A 26,458-nucleotide genomic window follows, 5' to 3' on the forward strand; every position below is an offset into this window, starting at 1 on the left:
TCACTAACAGGAATGTAAACGAATTTGTGCACAGAATTTGAGAGAAATACAATTTGTGTGTTTGGAACATTTCTGGGATCTTTTATTTCAGCTCATGAAACATGGGACCAACACTTTACATGTTGCGTTTATATTTTTGTTCAGTATATTTCACTCATATTGTAATTAATTATAGATCATATTTCATAGAAATCTGGAAACACTGGACAGTTACTTTAAGAAGCAATCAGCAGCCTCCACTGGACCCCATACAAACACAACACTCACAAATGTAAACATTCAATACGTACATTTGTGAGTGTTGTGTTTGTATGGGGTCCATGTAGGTGTAGGGTATATGCATGAAATGTAATGTACTCTGTGTATGTGCACTGTAGTGTGGGCCAGGTCATCCCCCATACCTGTCGTTGTGCTGACGTGGCCATCTGTATCTGGCAGAACTTCACGGCTTGGTCCAGCGCCACGTCCTCATTCACCTGTCCACAACATGCGGGAAGAGAAGAGAACAGAGACAATCAGAGCAGAGCAATACACCGTTCATACAGCCACCTTAGCACCACTGATGCTGCTCTGGGCAGCTAACAGACATAGAAAAATACCTTTCTCAGAGTGAATGTGGCCGTGGCAATAGGAGGCGGCGGCCCTCATTAGGCCTCTCTCTGTGAAGGCTGGCTGCTCTCTATCTGTCAGACTGTAGATATGTGCCTCTGTGTGTGGGAGTCAGGAAGCTGACGCTGCGCAGGAGAAGCACACATGAAAGTAAGCCTCCATGTTCACCTCTCCCTCAGACAAGCTAGTTTATTATGTAGTGGTGTGGTGGTAAACGCTGTTTGGTTCTGCATTGACCATACACAGTAGGTGGAACCCTCTAGGTTGTAACATGCTGCTGCCACAGGAAATGGCTTGCGGAATGACTAGGGCTGTGGCGGTCATGACATTTTGTCAGCCGGTAACTGTCATGCAAATAACTGCCAGTCTCATGATCATTGACGTTAATTAACATAAACAAGTTTACCATCTCCGGGCTTCCACGCATAGCCTACAAGCCACTGATGCAGACCTTTGGAACATCAACAATTTAAAAAGTGGAATAAATCAAAGTAATATAGCCTACACCATCAATAAAATAATTATTTATTTTAGGCAGGTCTAAAGAAACATTTGCCTATGATATTAAGAAAATGTAACCTATTTCAGATGAACAGAATAGTCATCCTTACGTTAGGCCCTGATCTGGCTATGCCATAAGCTGTGATTTACACTAATTAATTTAGCAGACAAGATTCGCTTATAATTCCCGTGGCATTATTTTATATTATTTTATAGTACGAAGACTACAATTGAAGATAGCTGAATAAAATAGAAAGGATATTTTTCGCAAAATGCGGTTAACAAAGTGATAATTTGAAACAGGTCATCCTATATGCTTAATTTACAGTTATTTATGCAACTTTAGTTGTGATACAAACCTTAGGCTACATGTTATCATTTCTAATATATCCTAAGGCTGTATGATGTGACTAATGATGATTTGAAAAAAGTTGCATGAAAGGCATGCGCTCTGCTCTGTTTCTTGCACAGGCTGCTCGCACTTAATCAGTCTCTCATTCACAATTTGACAAGTACTTGATAATATTCTCACCCATCAGACTATTCTGAATTGAATCTGGTCTTTACATATAGCCTACTAATATGTGTGGAATTATTTTTGATTGATGTCATCCATAGCCTGCACTCAAATGGTGAATGGAGGAAGCACTTCCCACGGTTACGTTTTTAATATGCCAGGTAGGCTACACCGGTTGTAAAGCGGATTAATGTGCTTAATTGTAAGAATTGAGCAATAAATATAGCAGCACGCGAGAGCTGGAATCCTCGTTTAAATAGTGGCTTATAAGAACACGTTTCACTAGGCTCTGTGGGCTATGTGCTCTCCAACCCTGTTCCAGGGATCCTAGGCCTATAGGCTACGATTAGAGTTATTTAGCCACTTTAGTTGTGAAAAACATATCAAAATACACTGCTCAAAAAAATAAAAAGGGAACACTAAAATAACACATCCTAGATCTGAATGAATTAAATAATCTTATTAAATACTTTTTTCTTTACATAGTTGAATGTGCTGACAACAAAATCACACAAAAATTATCAATGGAGGTCTGGATTTGTAGTCACCCTCAAAATTAAAGTGGAAAACCACACTACAGGCTGATCCAATTTTGATGTAATGTCCTTAAAACAAGTCAAAATGAGGCTCAGTAGTGTGTGTGGCCTCCACGTGCCTGTATGACCTCCCTACAACGCCTGGGCATGCTCCTGATGAGGTGGCGGATGGTCTCCTGAGGGATCTCCTCCCAGACCTGGACTAAAGCATCCGCCAACTCCTGGACAGTCTGTGGTGCAACGTGGCATTGGTGGATGGAGCGAGACATGATGTCCCAGATGTGCTCAATTGGATTCAGGTCTGGGGAACGGGCGGGCCAGTCCATAGCATCAATGGTGACACACTCCAGCCACATGAGGTCTAGTATTGTCTTGCATTAGGAGGAACCCAGGGCCAACCGCACCAGCATATGGTCTCACAAGGGGTCTGAGGATCTCATCTCGGTACCTAATGGCAGTCAGGCTACCTCTGGCGAGCACATGGAGGGCTGTGCGGCCCCCCCAAAGAAATGCCACCCCACACCATGACTGACCCACCGCCAAACCGGTCATGCTGGAGGATGTTGCAGGCAGCAGAACGTTCTCCACGACGTCTCCAGACTCTGTCACGTCTGTCACATGTGCTCAGTGTGAACCTGCTTTCATCTGTGAAGAGCACAGGGCGCCAGTGGCGAATTTGCCAATCTTGGTGTTCTCTGGCAAATGCCAACGTCCTGCACGGTGTTGGGCTGTAAGCACAACCCCCACCTGTGGACGTCGGGCCCTCATACCACCCTCATGGAGTCTGTTTCTGACCGTTTGAGCAGACACATGCACATTTGTGGCCTGCTGGAGGTCATTTTGCAGGGCTCTGGCAGTGCTCCTCCTGCTCCTCCTTGCACAAAGGCGGAGGTAGCAGTCCTGCTGCTGGGTTGTTGCCCTCCCTACGGCCTCCTCCACGTCTCCTGATGTACTGGCCTGTCTCCTGGTAGCGCCTCCATGCTCTGGACACTACGCTGACAGACACAGCAAACCTTCTTGCCACAGCTCGCATTGATGTGCCATCCTGGATGAGCTGCACTACCTGAGCCACTTGAGTGGGTTGTAGACTCCGTCTCATGCTACCACTAGAGTGAAAGCACCGCCAGCATTCAAAAGTGACCAAAACATCAGCCAGGAAGCATAGGAACTGAGAAGTGGTCTGTGGTCACCACCTGCAAAACCAGTCCTTTATTGGGGGTGTCTTGCTAATTGCCTATTATTTCCACCTGTTGTCTATTCCATTTTCACAACAGCATGTGAAATGTATTGTCAATCAGTGTTGCTTCCTAAGTGGACAGTTTGATTTCACAGAAGTGTGATTGACTTGGAGTTACATTGTGTTGTTTAAGTGTTCCCTTTATTTTTTTGAGCAGTGTATATTAGGCCTATGGGCTAGGCTACATGATGCATGATTTTTTTCCAAAAACTGCATGCACAGTTTTTTTTGCCTTAGGTGGCACACGCTGGGCATCATTCACATGTGAGGATATTCTTACCCATCAGACTATTCTCAATGTAATCTTGTCTTTACATATCCTAAATATTATATGTGTGAATTTTTATTTAGAACGGGACATTATCATGCACCTGTCGGAACCGAGGCAGGGAAAAAAAAGACGTCATCCGTATGCACTTGAATAGCGAATGGAGGACGCTTTTCCCGCGGTTCATTTTCATGCCAGCCAGGTAGGCTACTCCGGTTGTGAAGCAATCTGCTTAATATTAGGAAAGATGAGAAATAAATATAGTAGACCTAGCCTATAGAAAGCTGATGGGATCCTCTTTTTAATAGAGGCCATCAAAACTTTTTCTCACGCTATTGCATAAGCTATAGAAATGTTGCGCAATATAGGCTTATAGGAACAGGTGATCCTATTCCGCTCAAACTCAATGCCAGGGCTCTCATGAAGTGTTTGACTTGATTTTCCAACCATTTGCATTGATGTCATAGTGATTAGAGGGACAATCGGGCGCTGAGTACCAGGCCATTAGCGACTGGCCGTTAGCAAGTTTGGTAGGCTACTAATGTCCATCAGTGGCATCAGAACGCAGTTTTGGAGAAGCCTAGTTACCGTGACTCAACTGTCACATGGAATTTGACTGCGGTCATGACTCGTGACTACCGGTGTGGCGGTAATACGGTCACCGTAACAGCCCTAGGAATGACTTGGCAGACCTGGGGGCCAAAGACTGGGAGGACTGCAAGAGGCAGCACTCTGAGACAGAGGTTGGTTACACTGGAGAGCTGTCATTTTGGACTTGCTTTAGAGGAAGTCCCCCTAGCTTGGTAGAGTGGAGGAGTGGGCTGTGAGAGAACTAACTTTCCTTCTTCTGAACGAGCATAACAGACCAATGAGGGCTTGCCTGGGCACAAACATGTCGGATTAGAGCTGAGCCAAAGCAAACTGTGAAACCTTTGACACAACCTGCCAACTGCTCTTGCTCTGTACTTTATATTCATGGAAGAGGAACATGGCTATTGGCTACATCACTGAACTGTAAAACAGATCCAATGACATGAAACAAAACTGCTGTGCTGCGCAAAAGCCTTTTGCAATTGTGTTAGAAGCTAACTTTTAAGAGATGGCTTGTATTTGGAAAGTAAGAAGCAAGGTGAAGAATTTGGCACTAATACTGTCATTTCGTTTCACTAAAAACATGTTAGGGAAAAGCATGTAGTGTCACTGACTCAACTGTACTAAGAAATATGTGTCAAGGGTTGCTCACTTTGTTCCAGAGATATGCAAGCCCTATTAGAGTGTGTCAGAAGGGACACTGTCATGTTACCCCTTTCCAGCCACAGGGGAAAAAACATTATTTTTCTATGTCGCAAAACATGGGAAGCAAATCTCAGCCAAAGCCTCAGCATACTTTCCAATGGTTTCAATATTATTAACTTGCGAAATAGTATCTGTCAATGTGTGTGTGTGTGCATGTGAGAGAGAGAAGTGACACTGAAAGAAGCTAAATAGCGCGAGGGGTGTAGTAGCTAGCCATCTCCCTCTCTTCAGCCTAGTAGTGGCCCCTCTGTCCTCTGTTGCCTCCCACTCCATCTCTGTGGCTTGACACATAGCCAATGTCATGCCAGGTTCCCCACGGTCAGCATTGATCACTAGATCTATGCATCTTGAGGCTGATGAGAGCTGTGCTCAAACAAGATCCTCAATGCCAGCCAACGCTATAGGAGAAGTTGCCTCAGATGCAATACAGAATGTAATTAATCCCTCTTTTATTTGATCAGTTCCACTATGCAAGTGGAAGAAATTATTAAATTAAATTAACTCAACATTCAGGTTTGGGGATTTTAAAGAACTGCAATAGAAATGTCCCTTTTTGCTCAGTCTCAATCAAACTGAATCTCAAGAACTAGTAGGGTACCTACTTTATACAACAGTGTCAGTTCTAGGTAACAGAAGTCCAAACTGAATCAGAAGTTTACTTTTGGCTTCAGAGTCAGTAAGCGGGCAAGAACATGAGACTGGTTCTACACAAGCAGTGCCAGTGCACTAGAAAGGGTCCCAATCACAATGCACAAAATCATTATGCTGTCTGGACAAACCAAAGTAAATAAAAAATGCACAACCTTTACCTTTCAAACAGGCAACGGCTGTCTCAGAAAAACAGGAAACCAGTAATTTAGTCAGTGAACAATCAAGCTATGTTGTCTGCTGGAAAGACAGAAATAATAAATGAGCAATTCTCTCTGTCTGAATCCACTGAAGCCATTACCGGGCCACGTAATACATAATAAGACCTTTCATCTGAAACATTATTTTTCTTGCAATGATCAAATCCATAACTGTTGTAGAATAAGACATTTAGAATAATTGACATTTAGAATAATAAACACTTTGTACAGTTCTCTATTACGGAGGTGCCGTTCCCCTCACAGCTCCGTAGGCTAGGTCAGGATTTACAAAATGTAATGAAAACACCAATTACATTTATGATGAGATGAGTCCTAAGCTTATAATTACTTATTTTAAATGTTTTGTCATTTAGCAGGAGCAAGTAGGGTTAAGTGCCTTGCTCAAGGGCACAGACAGATTTTTTCACCTAGTCGGCTCGGGGATTCGAACCAGCGACCTTTTGGTTACTGGCCCAATGCTCTTAACCACTAGGCTGCCTGCTGCCCTTTTATGATTATACTTATGATTATGAGCTGTAAATATTAATGGTGCTATTTGTGTTAATATCTTAGTTAATATCTGTAGCACTGTGAAGATGATTAGGCTTGTGTGCTATTTGGTTCCTTACAACAGTATTTTACAGCAGTTGCGTGAGCAGGGAAAGTCCCCTCTCTGTGTTTCAGGTCTCTTTGCTAAATCAATCTCAAGAGGGATTTCCCAAACCCATTTCCTTTTTCAGTGAGTATATATTACGTGTGCATGACATGGCACAGTTATAAATAAATTGTTGATGGGAGAGAGAAATGTGGCAGTAAACATGAAGGTAAACAGGGGAGTTTGCACCAATAACTCATAAAAGTACAGCATACCTGCTTAATGAGCATGTACGTCTCTGACATGATCTTCTCAATGCGCCCCAGGTCATAGGTCATGACCTTCTGGCCCTGCTGCCACACCCGGTAGGTATCCGGCAGAAGAGTTTTGCCTGACTCCATGTCATCCAGGAGCTTCCTCTTCCTGCTGGGCCTGCATAGCGCCCCCTGGGCTAGTCCATGCTCTGCTCCGCTGGCTAACACTGGGCCCTTAGCTACCGGGCACTGGAGCTGCTGCTGGAGCTGCTGCTGTCTGGAGCTGATGCTCAGGTCCTCCAGAGAAAGCTCCGGTGCCCGGCTGCTCTCAGCCACTTTCTCCCCAGGCACCAGGACAGTTCTGGGGGGCTCAGGGTCTGGTTGGCTGCCCTGAGAGTCTGTGGTCTTGGAGGGATGCCCCCAGTGGCCAGCGTCCAGCTCCATGGGCTCCTCTGGCCCTGCTCTGGCCCCCTCGCCCACAGCAGCCTCCACCTTCCCAGATGGAGTTCTCTGCTGCTGCTCCCCCCTGTCTCTGGCTGTGGCCAGCAGGGCTGGCTGTGTCTGAGGGGTTTCCCGGGACACAGAGTCAGAGCCTGGGGCAGTGACCTGGGGACCCTCAGTGAGCTCAGGCTTCTTATGCAGTGCATGACTGCTGTCCTCTGCACTGGGCCTGTTGGACGTGTCCGTGGTCGTCATTTCCCCCATGGAGGGCGCAGGCACTTTGGAAGGCTGCTCCGACACCTGAGAAAGAACAGAGCCTGTCACAACACAAGCAAGAGCTCGGCAAAATTATAAATCCTACAAACTACAGAGCTGCTTTCAGCTCCTCTCCAAGTGTGTAGAGTGCTTTGGTTGCGTACCCTTGTGAGTTTGTTCCGATTGTCCTCCAGAACTTTTACAACTAGGAAAAATGCTCTCTGGGCCAAAACCTGACAATCCACATCCTGCAAAATACTTCCTTTAAGACATGAGAGTGAGAGAGAGAAGGGAAAGAGAAGAGTTGAACAAATTCACACAAAAACACTAGAACAAATGGTTGCCATGAAAAACTGAGAGAACCATGGTTGAGTCATGAGAGATCCTTACTTTCCCTGGTCAGGGGTTCTCTGGAGCATAAAAGAGACTTTGATCAGTGTGTCGTGGTCCTTCAGCTGAGACAGCACCTCCAGCAAGAGGACGATGGATCGGTTCATATGAGATGCAAAACTGCCGGCGCGATCAATCTCATCCACTGGAATACGCCAGATGCCCTGAAGCAGGAAGGAGGAGAAGAATAGGGGGAGGAAAAGGAGGAGGAGAAGAGGCAACAGTTCACTAACACTGCACACATAGCTTAATCAACTAAATACTGTTTGGTATTTGCGTGCCATGGAGACAGGCTTATGTATGACCTCACCTGTCAGGCTAACTAGAGTTATGTTTCAAAACATATTTTCCACTAACACACTCACAAGGCCAACATATCCCTGACATGATCTTCTCAATGTGCTCCACTGGTGGGTTTTCAGTTTTCAATTAAAAAGGGAAAACACTCAACTAAAAATTCTGAGTGAATGTACCTGATATTTTTGGTACATACATGGTGATTTATTTTACACAGACTGATAGTGAAGGAGGGCAAGAGAAAGGGAGAGAGGACACGAGAGGGATAAAGAAGTGTGACAGGGTATTGTTTAAGGCAATATATTAACCAAACCTCTCCATGTATGAGCATATCTGCAGTGCAAGTCAAGATAACCAATTAATGCTGGTGAGAAAAAATGGCAACAGCTAAATGCGTGCTCGTTTTACTCACGCAACACAGAGAACACTGATCATGTGCATGGGTCCTTTGCTAAATAAACACTTATTTTTTAACATACAGAATTATGAAGCAAAAATTCTGGCCGGCTGGCAGAGGACCATGTTTAAATATCCCTTAGGACCAGAGGTGAAAGTAAGGCGGTACGGTCCGGTGTCCCGGAAAAATAAATAGTGGGGGTACGCCATACTGGTAAAACATGAGCCTATTACAATAATTAAAACAAAATGTCAATAAAACTGTAGGCTATTACACCACTAATTATCATTACTGCATGAACGAGGCATGAAACATGTGCGAATGGACTTGAAAACAGGTGGTATAGCCTACAAAATGCGATGTGGTTTGACGAGAACACTGACATTTTGCAAAGGCAGAGATGAGTGGCCGAGACACGCGCGGACACATACATTCTGGACTAATGACAATCTCCAAATGGCATTACACTTTTTAGTATTTTGTGTAACAGAGGTCTCTTTCAATTCACCACTGTTCGGAGGCTGGAAATGCGAGTAGCTGAACGTGAGTGGGTAGCCTAGTAAAGGAGCCCTTTGAAATGATTGTTTGACAAGCGCATGCACACATAGGAGGTCCTGTACCGGGAATAAATTAATTATACTTTCACCCCTGCTAAGGTCTATAGGTAATGGCATGCACAAACCTGAATAAACTCTGGGTTGAGGTGTTATTACAGAGAATCAACAGGTTATTTCATGTAATCATTGGACACGGGCTGGAGGACAGGCTAAATGGAATATTTTGTGCTGCACATCCACCTGAGACGTACCCCACACCAGTGTGTCGCCAGTGTTTTATGTTCATGTAAGCCATAGTGTAATTAGTGTTTCCACATCAGGAGTGTGACACTAAAGACTTGGAGTGAGCAGAATCTACAACCTCTGCATCATCAAGACAGTTACTTTGTGAGAAGGTGTTCAAATTCACAGTTAGCCATTGTTATGTAAATGAAAGCTGAAAAGTACCAGTGCCTTGCCTTGGCCCCACGTCAGAGCAGGTCCGCTGGAGCCATGGCCCAGTGAGACACAGCTGCCAGTGGTGTACATCTCAAATGGAAATTCCCCACAGTATTTCTTTATGTGTGTATGTAGCATGTGCACAGCTGCATGCTACTGCAAGCTCCTCCAGGCACTGGGCTGCTAATAGGGCTGACATCAGGAAACAATTAACAGGAAGATATGGACAAACCCGCAGGAAAGAAAGAGAAAAAGGAGGTGAAAAGAAGGCAAGAGGAATTAATTTGCACTAAAACTGTGGAATTGGAAGATGGGAGCCCTAATGACAAAATGGAAAGAGTTGCTGTAGGGAGAAACAGTGCCTGCAGAGTGGAGGTGGGGGTGGACTGGGGGCTGACTTCAGGCAGGCATGTCAGATCCTGCCCCAGGCAGGCAGCCTCATTACCGGTGTGTTCTGTCTGGGTTCAGGTTGGTTCAGGGAACCACAGAGAGCAGCAGCACATCAAACACACATTGTCTTTTTAATTTCAATATCTCTGAAGGATTGGTAGGTCTTCAGATCATTACGAGTATCACAGGAAACGATCAATCATGTGACAGCATATGTTAAGTGTTGTTATGTGACGACCAAGCAGGTGTGTACAGGCAAGGTTCGGTGCTCCACAGCAGAGCAGACCATGTTAGCTGAGCGCAGATGATGGTCCATTTGCAATTTAAAAAAACACTTGGCAGTGAGCAGCTTATGGACTTAGAAGTGTATGCGAATCGGAGGAGAAGCTGGGCATATCATGATGGAACAAAACAAATGGTATGCCTCCACAGAAGCAACTGGCCCGCCCCTACACCTGGGAGCCTCTTCCTCATCCTACCAAACAGGTCCACATTGTCTGTTGACATTTTCACAGCCTTTTCGAGAGAAGCCAAGCAGGAAACAGAACAGACCTATGAAATCTAATTGCATTCCTGAGTCTGCCTCATGCAGTCAAGAGGCAAAAGCCATTTATCAATATTAATGAACATCCTTCAATAATGATCAGGACAATCCTGAAGAAATAGGACAGGCGATGTGATGTGATCCATCCATCCAGCAGAGCTCTGATCTACAGCTACACTACATGACCAAAAGTATGTGGACACCCCTTCAGATCTAAAGGGGGGGGGGATCCTCCATGGGCACAGTAAATCTGTTTAGGCAGATGTGAAGCCATGGCTTTGCACAGATTACATTGTAGCACAACAGATAAAGCAGATTTACATGACTTTACCAATGATTTTGATCTTTTTTTTGGGGGGTGAGGAAAATTACTTGCTTCAAGTTGGGGAGAATTTCAAGTTTGAGAAAAATATCCATCTTAAAATAATGTATTTTTCCTATAGATTTCTTCTTAAAATGTGACACGTTTCAGGAAGCATTAGATTTTTATTTTATTTTTGAAAATAAAAATGTGTTTTTGGGCAGAAATGCCTTCTGGAACAGGTGAACTTTCATGCGACTTAAAAACAAACTTGTATGCCATCTGTAAATACGAATAATATTGTTAAATTATGAGCCTAGTTGGTTTAGCCACAGCAAAAGACAGGAACCTTTCTGCTAGCCATGATTGGCTGAGATAATGGTTGGGCTGGACATGCTGAGAGATGAGTTGAGATTGGTCTGCCATGTAGCATGCTTCTGTCTATAACATGAGCTGCTCAGTATGTGTAGATAATCCTTGCTACCGCAGCTTTTTTGAAAGATATAACGTTAGCCATGGAGAACTACAAAACTGTTGCTACTGCTCTCAACAACATTGCTGCCCTGATTTTAGCAGGTGCTATCGACAAAGATCAGTGGGAAAAAGTTGTGACAGACTACTTTCTGCACACGGTCAGTGTGAACACGAGTGACTTGAAACAACGTGGGCCAAACAAGCTGTACAAGCAAAATGGAGTTAAAGGGGTTCCAGTCTGCCATGAAGCATTCATCCATGTATAGGGGTAAGAGTCTAGCTACATTTTCAGATATTAAGCATTTCTAATTTTGTCAGAAAGTTGTTTTCATTGCAAGTTAAAGCATACTGTTAGCTAGCTAGTGAACGTTAGCTTGCTGGCTTGCTAAATAACTTTGCGTGTATGATCTGTGTAGTAATATTATTTGTATATCAGTAATCCATTTGTATTGCTAGTTATAGCCTAATGTTAGCTAGCTTGCTAACATTGAACCTAGTTGGTTAGCTTTAGCTACCTGTAGATTCATACTACAGCATTTCATGCATGGTGGCTAGCTATGACAATCCATTTGTATTGCTAGTAGTATGGGTTGGGATTATGCCTGGTTCATTGTTTAGCTAGCTTTTGTCTTAACAAAAGACTCCACTTCGCCAGATGATTACATGACCCATCAAGTTAACCAGGTTTGTCTGGGGGTGATTATGGCCATCTATTGTATTTCATGAACATGTGTACATGTCTAGACAATAGTGACCCATCCACTTAGCTAGGTGTGGCTGTGGGGTGGCTATAGCGTTTCTTTCACATGACCCATTAATTTAGACAAGTGTGTCTGGGTAAGCATCATCTAATAATTATACAATATTTTTATCTGGACACTTAGTTTTTCTATTGCAACTATGCAAATAACCAATTCACTGTTCTGTATCCTCTGCATGTGACAAATAAACGTAGATTTGATATAGTGTGTTTACCAGAGAAGGTAATGTGAAGAACAACATGATCTGCACCAAAGTCAGATTAGAATATAGTCCAAGGACTAAATAAAGTATATTTTTACCTGGAGTTTTTCCTTATTGTAGGCTACTACTTTCACCACTTTTAGTCTTGAAATCTTTTGTTGTTTACTACAATACATAACTCACTCTGTTTAGCACATGGCCTCACATGGTTAAGGCTTAAGAGGGTGTGAACTAGGGCTGTCCCCAACCCCCAAAAATCTTGGTAGACCGAAAGTCGTCTGTTCCTTCGACCAACCGATTGGTCGAAATTTTTAAACTTGTATTTTTCCATACATAGACACACCCTATGTGTTTTAATAAAATCAACTATATGCTTTGAGCTTGTCTGATGCTTACTGTTTGTTGAAATAAGACACAAATGACTCAAGAGGGAGCCAGAGATCAACATAACCATTAGAAGAAAAAAACTTCACCTGACCTAACCATTCTCCTCCCGCTCCTGCTGGCTTTCGCAGATTCTGCCATTACTCTCCTGAAGTTGCTGGTAGTAGGCTACAAGAGGAGTCAGCAACCTTTCTCATGTGGAATGCCAATTTATCTTACAATTTCTACCGATCTGCGTGCCAGTTATGGTTTTCATATGCACATTTTCGTGGAATAGTTTCATTTCATTTATAATAACGTCTTCATATCTCAAAATCATTGTCATATGGTTAATCAAAATCTACCCAAATCTAAATGAAAATGATCAATCTAAAAAGTAACTTTATTGCCATTGCCAAATATGTAAAAATAGCCTACATAAAGCCAACAAATAAAAACCATTACTGCTAGCAGGTAGAAAATATCCTGATAAAAATAAATATCCTATAAATCATATTGGATACGCATGGCCTGTCTGCAACAGACTTGAAACTTTGTTTCAACTATTAACCTGGGTCCGGCCCAAAGCTTGCACTAGCGAACTTCATTGTATAAAATATTCTGGGTCCTCAGAGTTTCCCGTACCAGTGAGCTCATAACAGATACAGCTGTAGGCTATTTGCGCAAGGGGTAAGAAGCAGTGCTTGACATGGGCAGGAGCTCATCGGCGCTGAGTACCGGCACCTCAAATGTTCTACTGCTCGAGCTCCTGTTCCTCTTATACAATATTAGCTAAAAAGTATTATGGACTCCTGCACCTAAATATAAATAGTACCAGCACCCAAAATGAGTACCGGAACCCATTTCAGTCCATGTCAAGCACTGATAAGAAATAATCAGGTAGGCCAATTTTATTACGTTTCCACTGGATCAGAGCATTACATTTTTCCCTTTCACGCTAAGTGATTATCGAAAGAGAAAGAGCTGGAAAGATTATTCAAATACATTGAGGAACTATTGTCATTCTCAATGGATGTAAAAAAAAACAACTTTCTTTGTTTGCCGTTTGAGGTGAAGAAAACATTATTTAGTGGTGGTGCGTTAAGCCAATCAGAAATACTATCAGATCCACAAATGGGCACATTTATATGCCTACATTTGCGCGCAGGCCAGGTAGCCTATAGGCCTACTTCTATGCGTAATCAGGTGCGCATCCTTACTCAACATTGACAGGAGCGCTCCAGACAAAGGACAATGACTAAATTGTCAAAACTCGTAAATGGAATGAAATAAACCAAAACTTGTTTCTCACAAGTGTAGCACTCTGCAAACAATGTGTCCACTCCAACAATGAGAATGGTAAAAGACTGGAATAATAATATTGAATGCATTAATATAAATTACCATAACCAAACAAACATTGTAGATTAGAAATTATAGGAATTAACGGTAAATGTAGGCTACTACTGGTGATATAGAGAATTAATAGATGCTAACAATCAAAATGCAAACAATTAACACAATGAAGGTTATGAAACAATGAATTTGCACAAATTGGCGGGAGAGCGCGCATTCTGGAGAGAGAAGTGCATTGTGCATCTGGGTGCTGCATGGTCAATCCCACATCTGCATTAGCCATGCAGCATTTACGGTGATACGGCCTCTGCAGAAGTCAGGGCATTCATAATTATTGTGCTTCGCGGAACAGCTCAGAGCTGTTGTGAAGGAAGTGAGTTTATGTTTATACAGGATGTACCGCCCCCACCTACCATCAACCAATCATGTCAATGCAGAGCTATACAGAGCCCTCCGCATTGTTACAAAATTTAGGATGTGCACGGCGATGCGGTACGGAGCCATTTGGATCTTCATGCCTCCGGAGGCTCCGTAATTGCGTCACACCCTCCATATGGAGACTCCGACCACATTTTCGGATCAAGCATAAATTGGCTTTTAGTCTAGGCCTCCGCAATGGATTAGTTCACTGAGATGGGCGCAAATATACAGTACCAGTCAAAAGTTTGGACACACCTACTCATTCAAGGATTTTTCTTTATTTTTACTATTTTCTACATTGTAGAATAATAGTGAAGACATCAAAACTATGAAATAACACATTGAATCATGTAGTAACCAAAAAAGTGTTAAACAAATCAAAATATATTTTATAATTGAGATTCTTCAAATAGCCACCCTTTGCCTTGATGACAGCTTTGCACAGTCTTGGCATTCTCTCAACCAGCTTCACCTGGAATCCTTTTCCAACAGTCTTTAAGGAGTTCCCACATATGCTGAGCACTTGTTGGCTGCTTTTCCTTCACTCTGCCATCCGACTCATCCCAAACCATCTCAATTGGGTTGAGGTCGGGGGATTGTGGAGGCCAGGTCATCTGATGCAGCACTCCATCACTCTCCTTCTTGGTCAAATAGCCCTTACACAGCCTGGAGGTGTGTTGGGTCATTGTCCTGTTGAAAAACAAATGATAGTCCCACTAAGCCCAAACCAGATGGGATGGTGTATTGCTGCAGAATGCTGTGGTAGCCATGCTGGTTAAGTGTGCCTTGAATTCTAAATAAATCACAGACAGTGTCACCAGCAAAGCACCCCCACACCATAACACCTCCTCCTGCATGATTTACAGTGGGAACTACACATGCAGAGATCATCCGTTCACCCACACAGCGTCTCAAAAAGACACGGTGGTTGGAACCAAAAATCTCACATTTGGACTACAGACCAAAGGACACATTTCCACCGGTCTAATGTCCAATGCTCGTGTTTCTTGGCCCAAGCAGGTCTCTTCTTCTTATTTAGTAGTGGTTTCTTTGCAGGAATTCGACCATGAAGGCCTGATTCACACAGTCCCCTCTGAACAGTTGATGCTCAGATGTGTCTGTGACTTGAACTCTGTGAAGCATTTATTTGGGCTGCAATTTCTGAGGCTGGTAACTCTAATTAACTTATCCTAACTCTGGGTCTTCCATTCCTGTGGCGGTCCTCATGAGAGCCAGTTTCATTATAGTGCTTGATGGTTTTTGCGACTGCACTTGAAGAAACTTTCAAAGTTCTTTAAATGATCTATATTGACTGACCTTCATGTCTTAAAGTAATGATGGACTGTCGTTTCTCTTTGCTTATTTGAGCTGTTCTTGCCATAATATGGACTTGGTCTTTTACCAAATAGGGCTATCATCTGTATACACCCCCCCCCACCACAACACATCCGATTGGCTAAAATGCATTAAGAAGGAAATAAATTCCACAAACTAACTTTTAAGAAGGCACACCTGTTAATTGAAATGCATTTCAGGTGACTACCTCATGAAGCTGGTTGAGAGAATGCCAAGAGTGTGCAAAGCTGTCATCAAGGCAAAGGGTGGCTATTTGAAGAATCTCAAATATATATTTTGATTTGTTTAACACTTTTTTGGTTACTACATGATTCCATATGTGTTATTTCATAGTTTTGATGTCTTCACTATTATTCTACAATGTAAAACATTTTTAAAATAAAGAAAAACCTTTGAATGAGTAGGTGTGTCCAAATGTTTGACTGGTAGTGTATATATTTGCTACTGCTCGACCCAAAAAAAATCTCAGGTCGACTACAGCCTATCGACCAGTCGACTAATTGGGGTCAGCCCTAGTGTGAACGATGCTGAATAGGTGTAGACAAAGAAGAGCTTTCCAGTAGGTGTACCAAAACATTCAAGGGCCATTTTCTCAAAAGTGGGGTTACACATTTCAAAGCAGAATTAATTACCCATTATTCCTCAACTGCAGTGTATGATATACCATTTTGTAGCTTTGAGTCTCTACTTTTATCCAATGAAAAAAAATAAACACCATTTCAAATTTTGCAACATAAGACTGAATCGAGGTGGTCGGTCACAAATGGTTAATAATTTCCCTAAAATGTAACACTTGTTTGTGCTCCTGTTGATGTTGATGAATCCTCCTTGGTACAAGTGGAAAAAAATATATGACTCAAATGAATTACAACCAGTTCAAAAATGACATCACATATACCGTACCGCTGATGATCAAAATTACATTTTTTTCTTCTAATGGAAGTTAAGATTTGCTACTTATTTGTTGCTCCTTTTTCGGCAATTGTTTACAAGCTGTTCAGGGGTAAATGTTATTGTTCTCACGGTTTGTGTGAGAAATGTAGATGTGTTTACACCCCTGGCCCACACACAGCACAAGCTCTATCACAGGGAATTCACAATGTATCATTTGATCAGGCATTAAACATTGCAACATAATAATGACTGAATCAATAATTCAGGCAGACTTGAGAAAGAATTTGCCTTCTGCTCAAGCTTTGTCCCTGCCAGCCAACCTTAGAGCTAGAATCCTTAGTTGCTTCATAATTTTTGGGACTTAGGCTATACATTCATTTTATATAGCCATTGATTCTTGAAGAATATAACTTATAAATGCCTCATGTGCTTAGTTCACATTTAGTTCAACTGTCATACCCCATCAAGAACCCAAAAATATAAACTTGTTATACGCCAACGTTTGAAAACAAAGTAAATGTAAACACACACTGTATAGCCTCAAAACATGGTTAAAACTATAGTTTTGCTATCATGGATGGTCAGTCCTTCCATCCCTCAGCTTTTGACCAAAACACAGGCAGGGTGACCGCGTCAATTAAGGATTCCAGATTGAAGAAAGAACAAAAGAAAAGAAAAAAGACAAGACAGAGAGGAAAAGAAGATTCTCTCCTTATTCTCCCTTGGTGCTAGGAGGCCTAGGAGCATAGATCAGCCTGGCCCACACCACCTCTCCTCTCAGAGGGAACCGCTCTACCCCTCCCTGCCTGGGACTCTCAATCCACAATCCCACAGTATGTTGTAGTGTAGCAGGTAGACTATCAAATAACACCACCACTGTGATGCAAGAGACCATATTCATCTCCATAGTGGGACCATGCTTTTCAGAGTTGTCCGTGATTGATCATGTTTCCTGGGGAGGCTAGTTATCACTGATGTGGGTTATATTACCATGTGTTACACTCCCAATCAATTATGTCTGCAAAGACTAATAGTCTAATTAATAACCCTCAATAAATACAGTGGGGGAAAAAAGTATTTAGTCAGCCACCAATTGTGCAAGTTCTCCCACTTAAAAAGATGAGAGAGGCCTGTACTTTTCATCATAGGTACACACGTCAACAATGACAGACAAATTGAGAAAATAAATTCCAGAAAATCACATTGTAGGATTTTTAATGAATTTATTTGCAAACTATGGTGGAAAATAAGTATTTGGTCACCTACAAACAAGCAAGATTTCTGGCTCTCACAGACCTGTAACTTATTCTTTAAGAGGCTCCTCGGTCCTCCACTCGTTACCTGTATTAATGGCACCTGTTTGAACTTGTTATCAGTATAAAAGACACCTGTCCACAACCTCAAACAGTCACACTCCAAACTCCACTATGGCCAATACCAAAGAGCTGTCAAAGGACACCAGAAACAAAATTGTAGACCTGCACCAGGCTGGGAAGACTGAATCTGCAATAGGTAAGCAGCTTGGTTTGAAGAAATCAACTGTGGGAGCAATTATTAGAAAATGGAAGACATACAAGACCACTGATAATCTCCCTCGATCTGGGGCTCCACGCAAGATCTCACCCCGTGGGGTCAAAATGATCACAAGAACGGTGAGCAAAAATCCCAGAACCACACGGGGGGACCTAGTGAATGACCTGCAGAGAGCTGGGACCAAAGTAACAAAGCCTACCATCAGTAACACACTACGCCGCCAGGGACTCAAATCCTGCAGTGCCAGACGTGTCCCCCTGCTTAAGCCAGTACATGTCCAGGCCCGTCTGAAGTTTGCTAGAGTGCATTTGGATGATCCAGAAGAGGATTGGGAGAATGTCATATGGTCAGATGAAACCAAAATAGAACTTTTGGTAAAAACTCAACTTGTCGTGTTTGGAGGACAAAGAATGCTGAGTTGCATCCAAAGAACACCATACCTACTGTGAAGCATGGGGGTGGAAACATCATGCTTTGGGGCTGTTTTTCTGCAAAGGGACCAGGACGACTGATCTGTGTAAAGGAAAGAATGAATGGCGCCATGTATCTTTAGATTTTGAGTGAAAACCTCCTTCCATCAGCAAGGGCATTGAAGATGAAACGTGGCTGGGTTTCAGCACGACAATGATCCCAAACACACCGCCCGGGCAACGAAGGAGTGGCTTCGTAAGAAGCATTTCAAGGTCCTGGAGTGGCCTAGCCAGTCTCCAGATCTCAACCCCATAGAAAATCTTTGGAGGGAGTTGAAAGTCCGTGTTGCCCAGCGACAGCCCCAAAACATCACTGCTCTAGAGGAGATCTGCGTGGAGGAATGGGCCAAAATACCAGCAACAGTGTGTGAAAACCTTGTGAAGACTTACAGAAAACGTTTGACCTGTGTCATTGCCAACAAAGGGTATATAACAAAGTATTGAGAAACTTTTGTTATTGACCAAATACTTATTTTCCACCATAATTTGCTAATAAATTCATTACAAATCCTACAATGTGATTTTCTGGATTTTTTTCTTCTAATTTTGTCTGTCATAGTTGACGTGTACCTATGATGGAAATTACAGGCCTCTCTCATCTTTTTAAGTGGGAGAACTTGCACAATTGGTGGCTGACTAAATACTTTTTTCCCCCACTGTATTACAGCCAACTTCCCCTATTGTTCAGTCATTTTTGCAATCATTGTCCATCCCCACACGATAAAATCGGCGAAGGGACTGTGGATCCGTCTCCGTACATTAGCACGTTCGTCACACGCAATATCTAAAATTTTGACTAAACTCGAGTGAATGATGCGTCTTGCCACAGAGACCTTGCATTAAAAAAATTACACTGATTGGCCAGATGGTGGCGCTTGAAATTGCTAACTTTGAAAGGTCATGTCCCTAACACCGTTTGACCTAAAGTATGACATTTCGTACATAGGTCCCTCTCCTCACAAGGAACACATTTGCCTCAGGTACCCATAAGGTGGATTTTCGGCCATTTTGAATTTTGTGAAAAACACTTAAAATGCTACTCCTCTGGCAACGAATGACCGATCTGCACAAAACTTGCTACGTGGCATCTATGGACAAAGGTCTCAATGCAATATTTTCTAGACTAGTACCAAAAACAACATTGCCGCTATTGACCAATAAACATTCATGTGGGCGTGGTCTGGCACATAAATGCATATAAAATCAGTCAAGGATATTCTTATAGTAACAAAAGTTGGTACACGTTGCAAACACTGTCAAGACTCAACATATGCAAGAACATATCGACCACACGGTGGCGCTATAACGGGCACATGTTTATATCTCTTAATCTGTTTGACTCAGAGTGAAGAAATTTGGCACATGCTCGGGGATATGAGTCTAGCTAACCCACACGATATCTCAGACCCCACTGGCCCGATTTTGACAAAATTTGGGTGAATGAATGTGTCTTGCCATAGAGAGCCATTTACAAAATTACACTGATTGGCCCAAGGGGGGTGCTGCATTATTCGTGGGGGACGACATGTTTATTGTTGCCTTGTTTGGCTTTTATTTTCTACTTGTTGAGTAGCTCCCCTCCACCCACTCCACCCTCCCTCCCCAGCTCCCCTCTCTCCCCCTAGCCCTTAGCCAAGCCATAACCCATTCATCCCCTCCACCCACTCCTCCCTCCCTCCCCAGCTCCCCTCTCTCCCCCTAGCCCTTAGCCAAGCCATAACCCATTCATCCCCTCCACATGCCTACTTTATGATGTCAAAACACATCACCTCAGGCTCAAACAAACATCTCACATCGTTAGCGCCTATCAAACCTTTATACCCTGCAGAACAGCAAAACCACACACCTGTTAGGGGGAAACACAAACAGCAACAGGAAATTACTTTTACTACGCACTTTCTTACAATGAGTTTTCCACCTCACATTATCACTCCATCTCTCTGTACAATAACACCATGCTATTCTTGAGAAAAGCCATGCGTAGAGTAAACAATCTCTGTTGCGAGCAGGGGGCTCAACACAACTCTTCCCCCCTTCTCCATAGGCCAACTCAAATGACTCAACCCCCCCCCATGCCTCATAGAATTACTACACTAACTCTACAAACTGTGGAAGAATTCCACTCACATAAACAAGATTATACAACCATGTGCACTTTCCCCAATAAACAGAAAGAGTGAGAGTGATAGAGTGAGAGTAGAGTGAGAGAGAGAGTGAGAGTAGGAGTGAGAGAGTGAGACACTCACCATCACCAACGAAAGCTACTCCACTCGTGTCTGTATTCTTTTGGATGGTTTCCTGCTGGCTGTAACAGCACCAGAGGCCCTGGCAGCCCCCCCACAGAGCAACTCACACTGAGAAAGCGGGGGGTGGGCTGCATGCAGGCGCTGGGGCTGTGAAAGCTGCAGGAGAGAGCAGGAGAGAAGAGGAGCTGCGCACGGCAGAGCTGGAGGAGGACGAGAGGAGGAGGAGGGCAGCAGCCTGGACGAGGAGAGGAGACACGGTGCTGGCGTCAGGGCCCAAAGACTCAGCACGCCACTGACAGACGGGCTGACTCGCTCCTCTCGCTTTTTCAAACCATGCCATCTCAAAACAAAAACACCCACGCACACTCTCTCTCCCCTGACCCCAGCCTGCTAGGGTTTTTTCCCTCCACTCTCACTCTATACACATCATTGTGCCCACCCCTTTAGACTGTACCCATCCAATCAGAGACAGGTTGACTTACTCCCGCCCATAAGCACACACCCACACAATACACAAACAGAAGGCAGAGAGAGAGCACTGAGGAAAGAGGGTGAGAGCAACAGGGAGAGGGAGGAAGAGCGCTAGCGAGAGCAACAATAAGGAGGGGTAGAACACGATCACGCAACAGAAAAAGAGCAACAGGAAAAGAGAGAGGAAGAGTAGGATGGAGGATAGAGGAGGAGTAAGGAAAGAGAGGAATGTGTGTGTAGGCCTATACAAATGAATACAGTGGCTTGCGAAAGTATTCACCCTTGGCATTTTTCCTATTTTGTTGCCTTACAACCTGGAATTAAAATGGATTTTTGGGCGGTTTATATCATTTGATTTACACAACATGCCTACCACTTTGAAGATGCTAAATATTTTTTCTCGTGAAACAAACAAGAAATAACACAAGAAAACAGACAACTTGAGCGTGCATAACTATTCACCCCCCAAAGTCAATACTTTGTAGAGCCACCTTTTGCAGCAATTACAGCTGCAAGTCTCTTGGGGTATGTCTTTATAAGCTTGACACATCTAGCCACTGGGATTTTTGCCCATTCTTCAAGGCAAAACTGCTCCAGCTCCTTCAAGTTGGAAGGGTTCCGCTGGTGTACAACAATCTTTAAGTCATACCACAGATTCTCAATTGGATTGAGGTCTGGGCTTTGACTAGGCCATTCCAAGATATTTAAATGTTTCCCCTTAAACCATTAGTGTTGCTTTAACAGTATGCTTAGGGTCATTGTCCTGCTGGAAGGTGAACCTCCGTCCCAGTCTCAAATCTCTGGAAGACTGAAACAGGTTTCCCTCAAGAATTTCCCTTTATTTAGCGCCATCCATCATTCCTTCAATTCTGACCAGTTTCCCAGTCCCTGCCGATGAAAACATGGTGTTCTCGGGGTGATGAGGTGTTGGGTTTGCGCCAGACATAGCGTTTTCTTGATGGCCAAAAAGCAAAATTTTAGTCTCATCTGACCAGAGTACCTTCTTCCATATGTTTGGGGAGTCTCCCACATGCCTTTTTGCAAACACCAAACATGTTTGCTTATGTTTTTTTTGCAATGGCTTTTTTCTGCCCACTCTTCCGTGAAGCCCAGCTCTGTGGAGTGTACGATTTAATGTGGTCCGATGGACAGATACTCCAATCTCCGCTGTGGAGCTTTGCAGCTCCTTCAGGATTATCTTTGGCCGCTTTGTTGCCTCTCTGATTTAATGCCATCCTTGCCTGGTCCGTGAGTTTTGGTGGGCGGCCCTCTCTTGGCAGGTTTGTTGTGGTGCCATATTCTTTCAATTTTTTTAAATAATGGATTTTAAAATGGTGCTCCGTGGGATGTTCAAAGTTTCGGTAATTTTTTTATAACCCAACCCTGATCTGTACTTCTCCACAACTTTGTCCCTAACCTGTTTGGAGAGCTCCTTGGTCTTCATGGTGCCGCTTGCTTGGTGGTGCCCCTTGCTTAGTGGTGTTGCAGACTCTGGGGCCTTTCAGAACAGGTGTATATATACACTGAGATCATGTGACAGATCATGTGACACTTAAATAAAGTCCACCTGTGTGCAATCTAACTAATTATGTGACTTCTGAAGGTAATTGGTTGCACCAGATCTTATTTAGGGGCTTCATAGCAAAGGGATTGAATACACATGCATGCACCACTTTTCCGTTATTTATTTTGTATACTTTTTTTAAACAAGTTATTTTTTTCATTTCACTTCACCAATTTGGACTATTTTGTGTATGTCCATTACATGAAATCCAAATAAAAATACAATTTAAATTACAGGTTGTAATGCAATAAAATAGAAAAAACGCCAAGGGGGATGAATACTTTTGCAAGGCACTGTACACACATCTGCAGGACTAAAAAGAAAGCATGCCTGCAGCAGGAGGGTACTAGTGCCCACAAGGCCAGTTCAATACAGTAGCACACTGACAACAAGCCTCACCTCCTTCCCTTCCGCTCTTTATCTCCTGCTGGCCCACAAACATGCTATGCAAACTAGTGATGTGCAGTTCATAGAGAAGCATAGAAAAGAAACATGACATGTTTAGAACTGATTATGGATCGCATGGTGCAAGAATGAATGCATTTAATTGATGATTGAATGTTATGATATCATGGATACATCTTTGTAGAACCAAAACATACACACAGCCTTTGCTCAACAAAGTCGAACACAAATTGTTTTGGGTGCTGCAGTTTGAACGATATTGTGCTCATCATCACCCTCACCGCAGTCAAGCAATGCATTCCGCCAAAAGTTGTTCACAATCTAGTCCGGTTGCAGCCACAACTAGACCTCATTTCAAATGTATCAAGAAATAATCTTAGTTGTATGCCTAGAAATCAATAAAATGTACATTGCTTAAAGCACACTTTTACAAGTCTCAGTCACAAATGAGAGCTCCAATAAGCCCCTTATGGTGAACGACATGTGAACAAGAGGCTTGTAGAATCAAGACTTGAGTTTTCAGTTCATCGTTCGCTAGTATGGGGTCCTGTGCACTCTGGGCCTTAAATGAACAAAATTAGTCAAAAGATTTGTTATCAGGGTCAGTAAAAAGAGCCGAACTTTCCATCACTAACGCAAACACCTTGTTTTTCCTGCTTCCTGTTGTTAGTGTTAAAAAATAATTTTAAAAAACTTCTGACATGAGCTCTCCAGCAGGGAGGGTAGACAGACGGCACTGCAGAGGAGTCACTGCTACAACGCCAGATAGAACCTCAGAGAAAGAGCCACATCAAAATAGTCCATATATTACAACATATTCCTCTGCCTTCACACTCCTCCTCCCCTGCCTGCCTGCTCATACCAACTAGTTATCCTGGTCTCAGCAGCTCCGCCTACATAACTCATTGTGCAACACGAAGCTAGGTAGGCTAACAAAACACACCCAACGTTCTACTACTGTACAAAAGCAATCTGAAAAGGTTACACAATAGTTTATACAAGTACTGGGCTCAAGAACAGGTTTTTTTATAGCCACAAACACACAATAGCTAGTATCTCGGTGTAATGAAGACAAACATTTAAAGTGAGGAAAAAAGCCCCAAGATATATTTAAATGTTAAAGACTAGAAAGCAATGTCATTCCTCTGAAATAGGATCCAGAAAGATGACATCCATTTTGTCTGGAGCTTGCAGTAGAGTGCATGTGTGGGCGGATGAATATGTAAGCACATACGTGTCGGGGCAACACCATGCCTTAGCAAGCACACTGTGACTCTGCAGGATCACACAGCAAATCAGAGCAGTATGCCCTGCACAATACAGCACAGCACAGAGCACAGCCTGAGGGAGCAGACCAGAGGACTGATGCCTTTGTTACTGGGCAATTCCACGATAACCAAGTGATGCTGAAACTCAGATTCTTCCATTTTAAATGTATATCGAACAAAAACCAATGATCGCAAAGTTAAACAAACCATACAACTCTAAGCACAAGGAAAATTGTTAAAAGTAGTCCTTGTGCATAGAGTTGTATGGTTTGTTTAACTTTGCGATCATTGGTTTTTGTTTGGCATGCATTTTAAAGTGAAAATCTGAGTCTCAGCATCACTATTTTACCGTGGAACTGCAATTATCAGCATTGTTATGAGGAGAATTACAGCAACAGTAGCCTACATGGATAAAGTAATCCTTCTACCCCCCCCCCACACACAGCGGAGTCGCTCACCACCTTCCGGAGACATTTGAAACCCCACCTCTTTAAGGAATACCTGGGATAGGATAAAGTAATCCTTCTACCCCCCCCCCCAAAAAAAATTGTAAAGTGGTTATCCCACTGGCTATAGGGTGAATGCATCAATTTGTGAGTCGCTCTGGACTAGAGCGTCTGCTAAATGACGTAAATGTGCCCTTGAGCAAGGCACTTAACCCTAATTGCTCCTGTAAGTCGCTCTGGATAAGAGCGTCTGCTAAATGACTTAAATGTAAATGTAAATGTACATATATACAGTGCATTCAGAAAGTTCAGACCCCTACCCTTTTTCCACTTTGTTACAGCCTTATTCTAAAATGGATTAAATTTAAAAAATCTACCCACAATACCCCATAATGACAAAGTGAAAACAGATGTATAAAAAAATTAATAGAAATACCTTATTTACATAAGTATTCAGACACTTTGCTATAAGACTCGAAATTGAGCTCTGGTGCATCCTGTTTCCATTGATCATCCTTGAGATGTTTCTAACTTGATTGGAGTCCACCTGTGGTAAATTCAATTGATTGGACATGATTTGGAAAGGCACACACGTCTATATAAGGTCCCAGAGTTGACAGTGCATGTCAGAGCAAAAACCAAGCCATGAGGTCAAAGGAATTGTCCGTAGAGTTCCGAGACAGGATTGTGTCGAGGCACAGATCTGGGGAATAGTACCAAAACATTTTTGCAGCATTGAAAGTCCCCAAGAACACAGTGGCCTCCATCATTCTTAAATGGAAGAAGTTTGCACCACCAAGACTCTTCCTAGAGCTGACCGCCTGGCCAAATTGAGCAATGGGAGAGAAGGGCCTTGGTCAGGGACGTGACCAAGAACCCGATGGTCACTCTGACAGAGCTCAAGAGTTCCTCTGTGGAGATGGGAGAACCTTCCAGAAGGACAACCATCTCAGCAGCACTCCACCAATCAGGACTGTATGGTAGAGTGGCCAGATGGAAGCCACTCCTCAGTAAAAGGCACATGACAGCCCACTTGGAGTTTGCAAAAAGGCACTTAAAGGACTCTCAGACCATGAGAAACAAGATTCTTTGGTCTGATGAAACCAAGATTGAACTCTTTGGCCTCAATGCCAAGCGTCACGTTTGGAGGCAACCTGGCACCATCCCTACACTGAAGCATGGTGGTGGCAGCATCATGCTGTGGGGTTGTTTTTCAGCGGCAGGGACTGAGAGACTAGTCCGGATCAAAGGAAAGATGAACAGAGCAAAGTACAGAGAGATCCTTGATGAAAACCTGCTCCAGAGGGCTCAGGACCTCAGACTGGGGCATAGGTTCACCTTTCAACAGGACAACGACCCTAAGCACACAGCCAAGACAACACAGGAGTGGCTTCGGGACAAGTCTCTTAATGTCCTTGAGTGGCCCAGCCAGAGCCCGGTCTTGAACCTGATCGAACATCTCTGGAGAGACCTGAAAATAGCTGTGCAGTGACGCTCCCCATCCAACCTGACAGAGCTTGAGAGGATCTGCAGAGAAGAATGGGAGAAACTCCCCAAA

The 26,458-nt window shown here is 43.2% G+C and overlaps 1 protein-coding gene across 1 annotated transcript in view; it reads right to left on the reverse strand.

The window, feature by feature from the left end:
* The window catches only part of LOC121587382 (calcineurin-binding protein cabin-1-like), an 82,716-nt gene that overhangs the window by 17,075 nt on the left and 39,183 nt on the right, over positions 1 to 26,458 (reverse strand). The window contains 5 exon segments of the mRNA XM_045226985.1: positions 402 to 476; positions 6,683 to 7,303; positions 7,305 to 7,402; positions 7,522 to 7,619; positions 7,748 to 7,911. Of these exon segments, the coding sequence (XP_045082920.1) occupies positions 402 to 476; positions 6,683 to 7,303; positions 7,305 to 7,402; positions 7,522 to 7,619; positions 7,748 to 7,911 (1,056 nt within the window).

This window comes from Coregonus clupeaformis, chromosome 18, assembly GCF_020615455.1.
Source record: "Coregonus clupeaformis isolate EN_2021a chromosome 18, ASM2061545v1, whole genome shotgun sequence".
Lineage (NCBI taxonomy): Eukaryota > Metazoa > Chordata > Actinopteri > Salmoniformes > Salmonidae > Coregonus > Coregonus clupeaformis.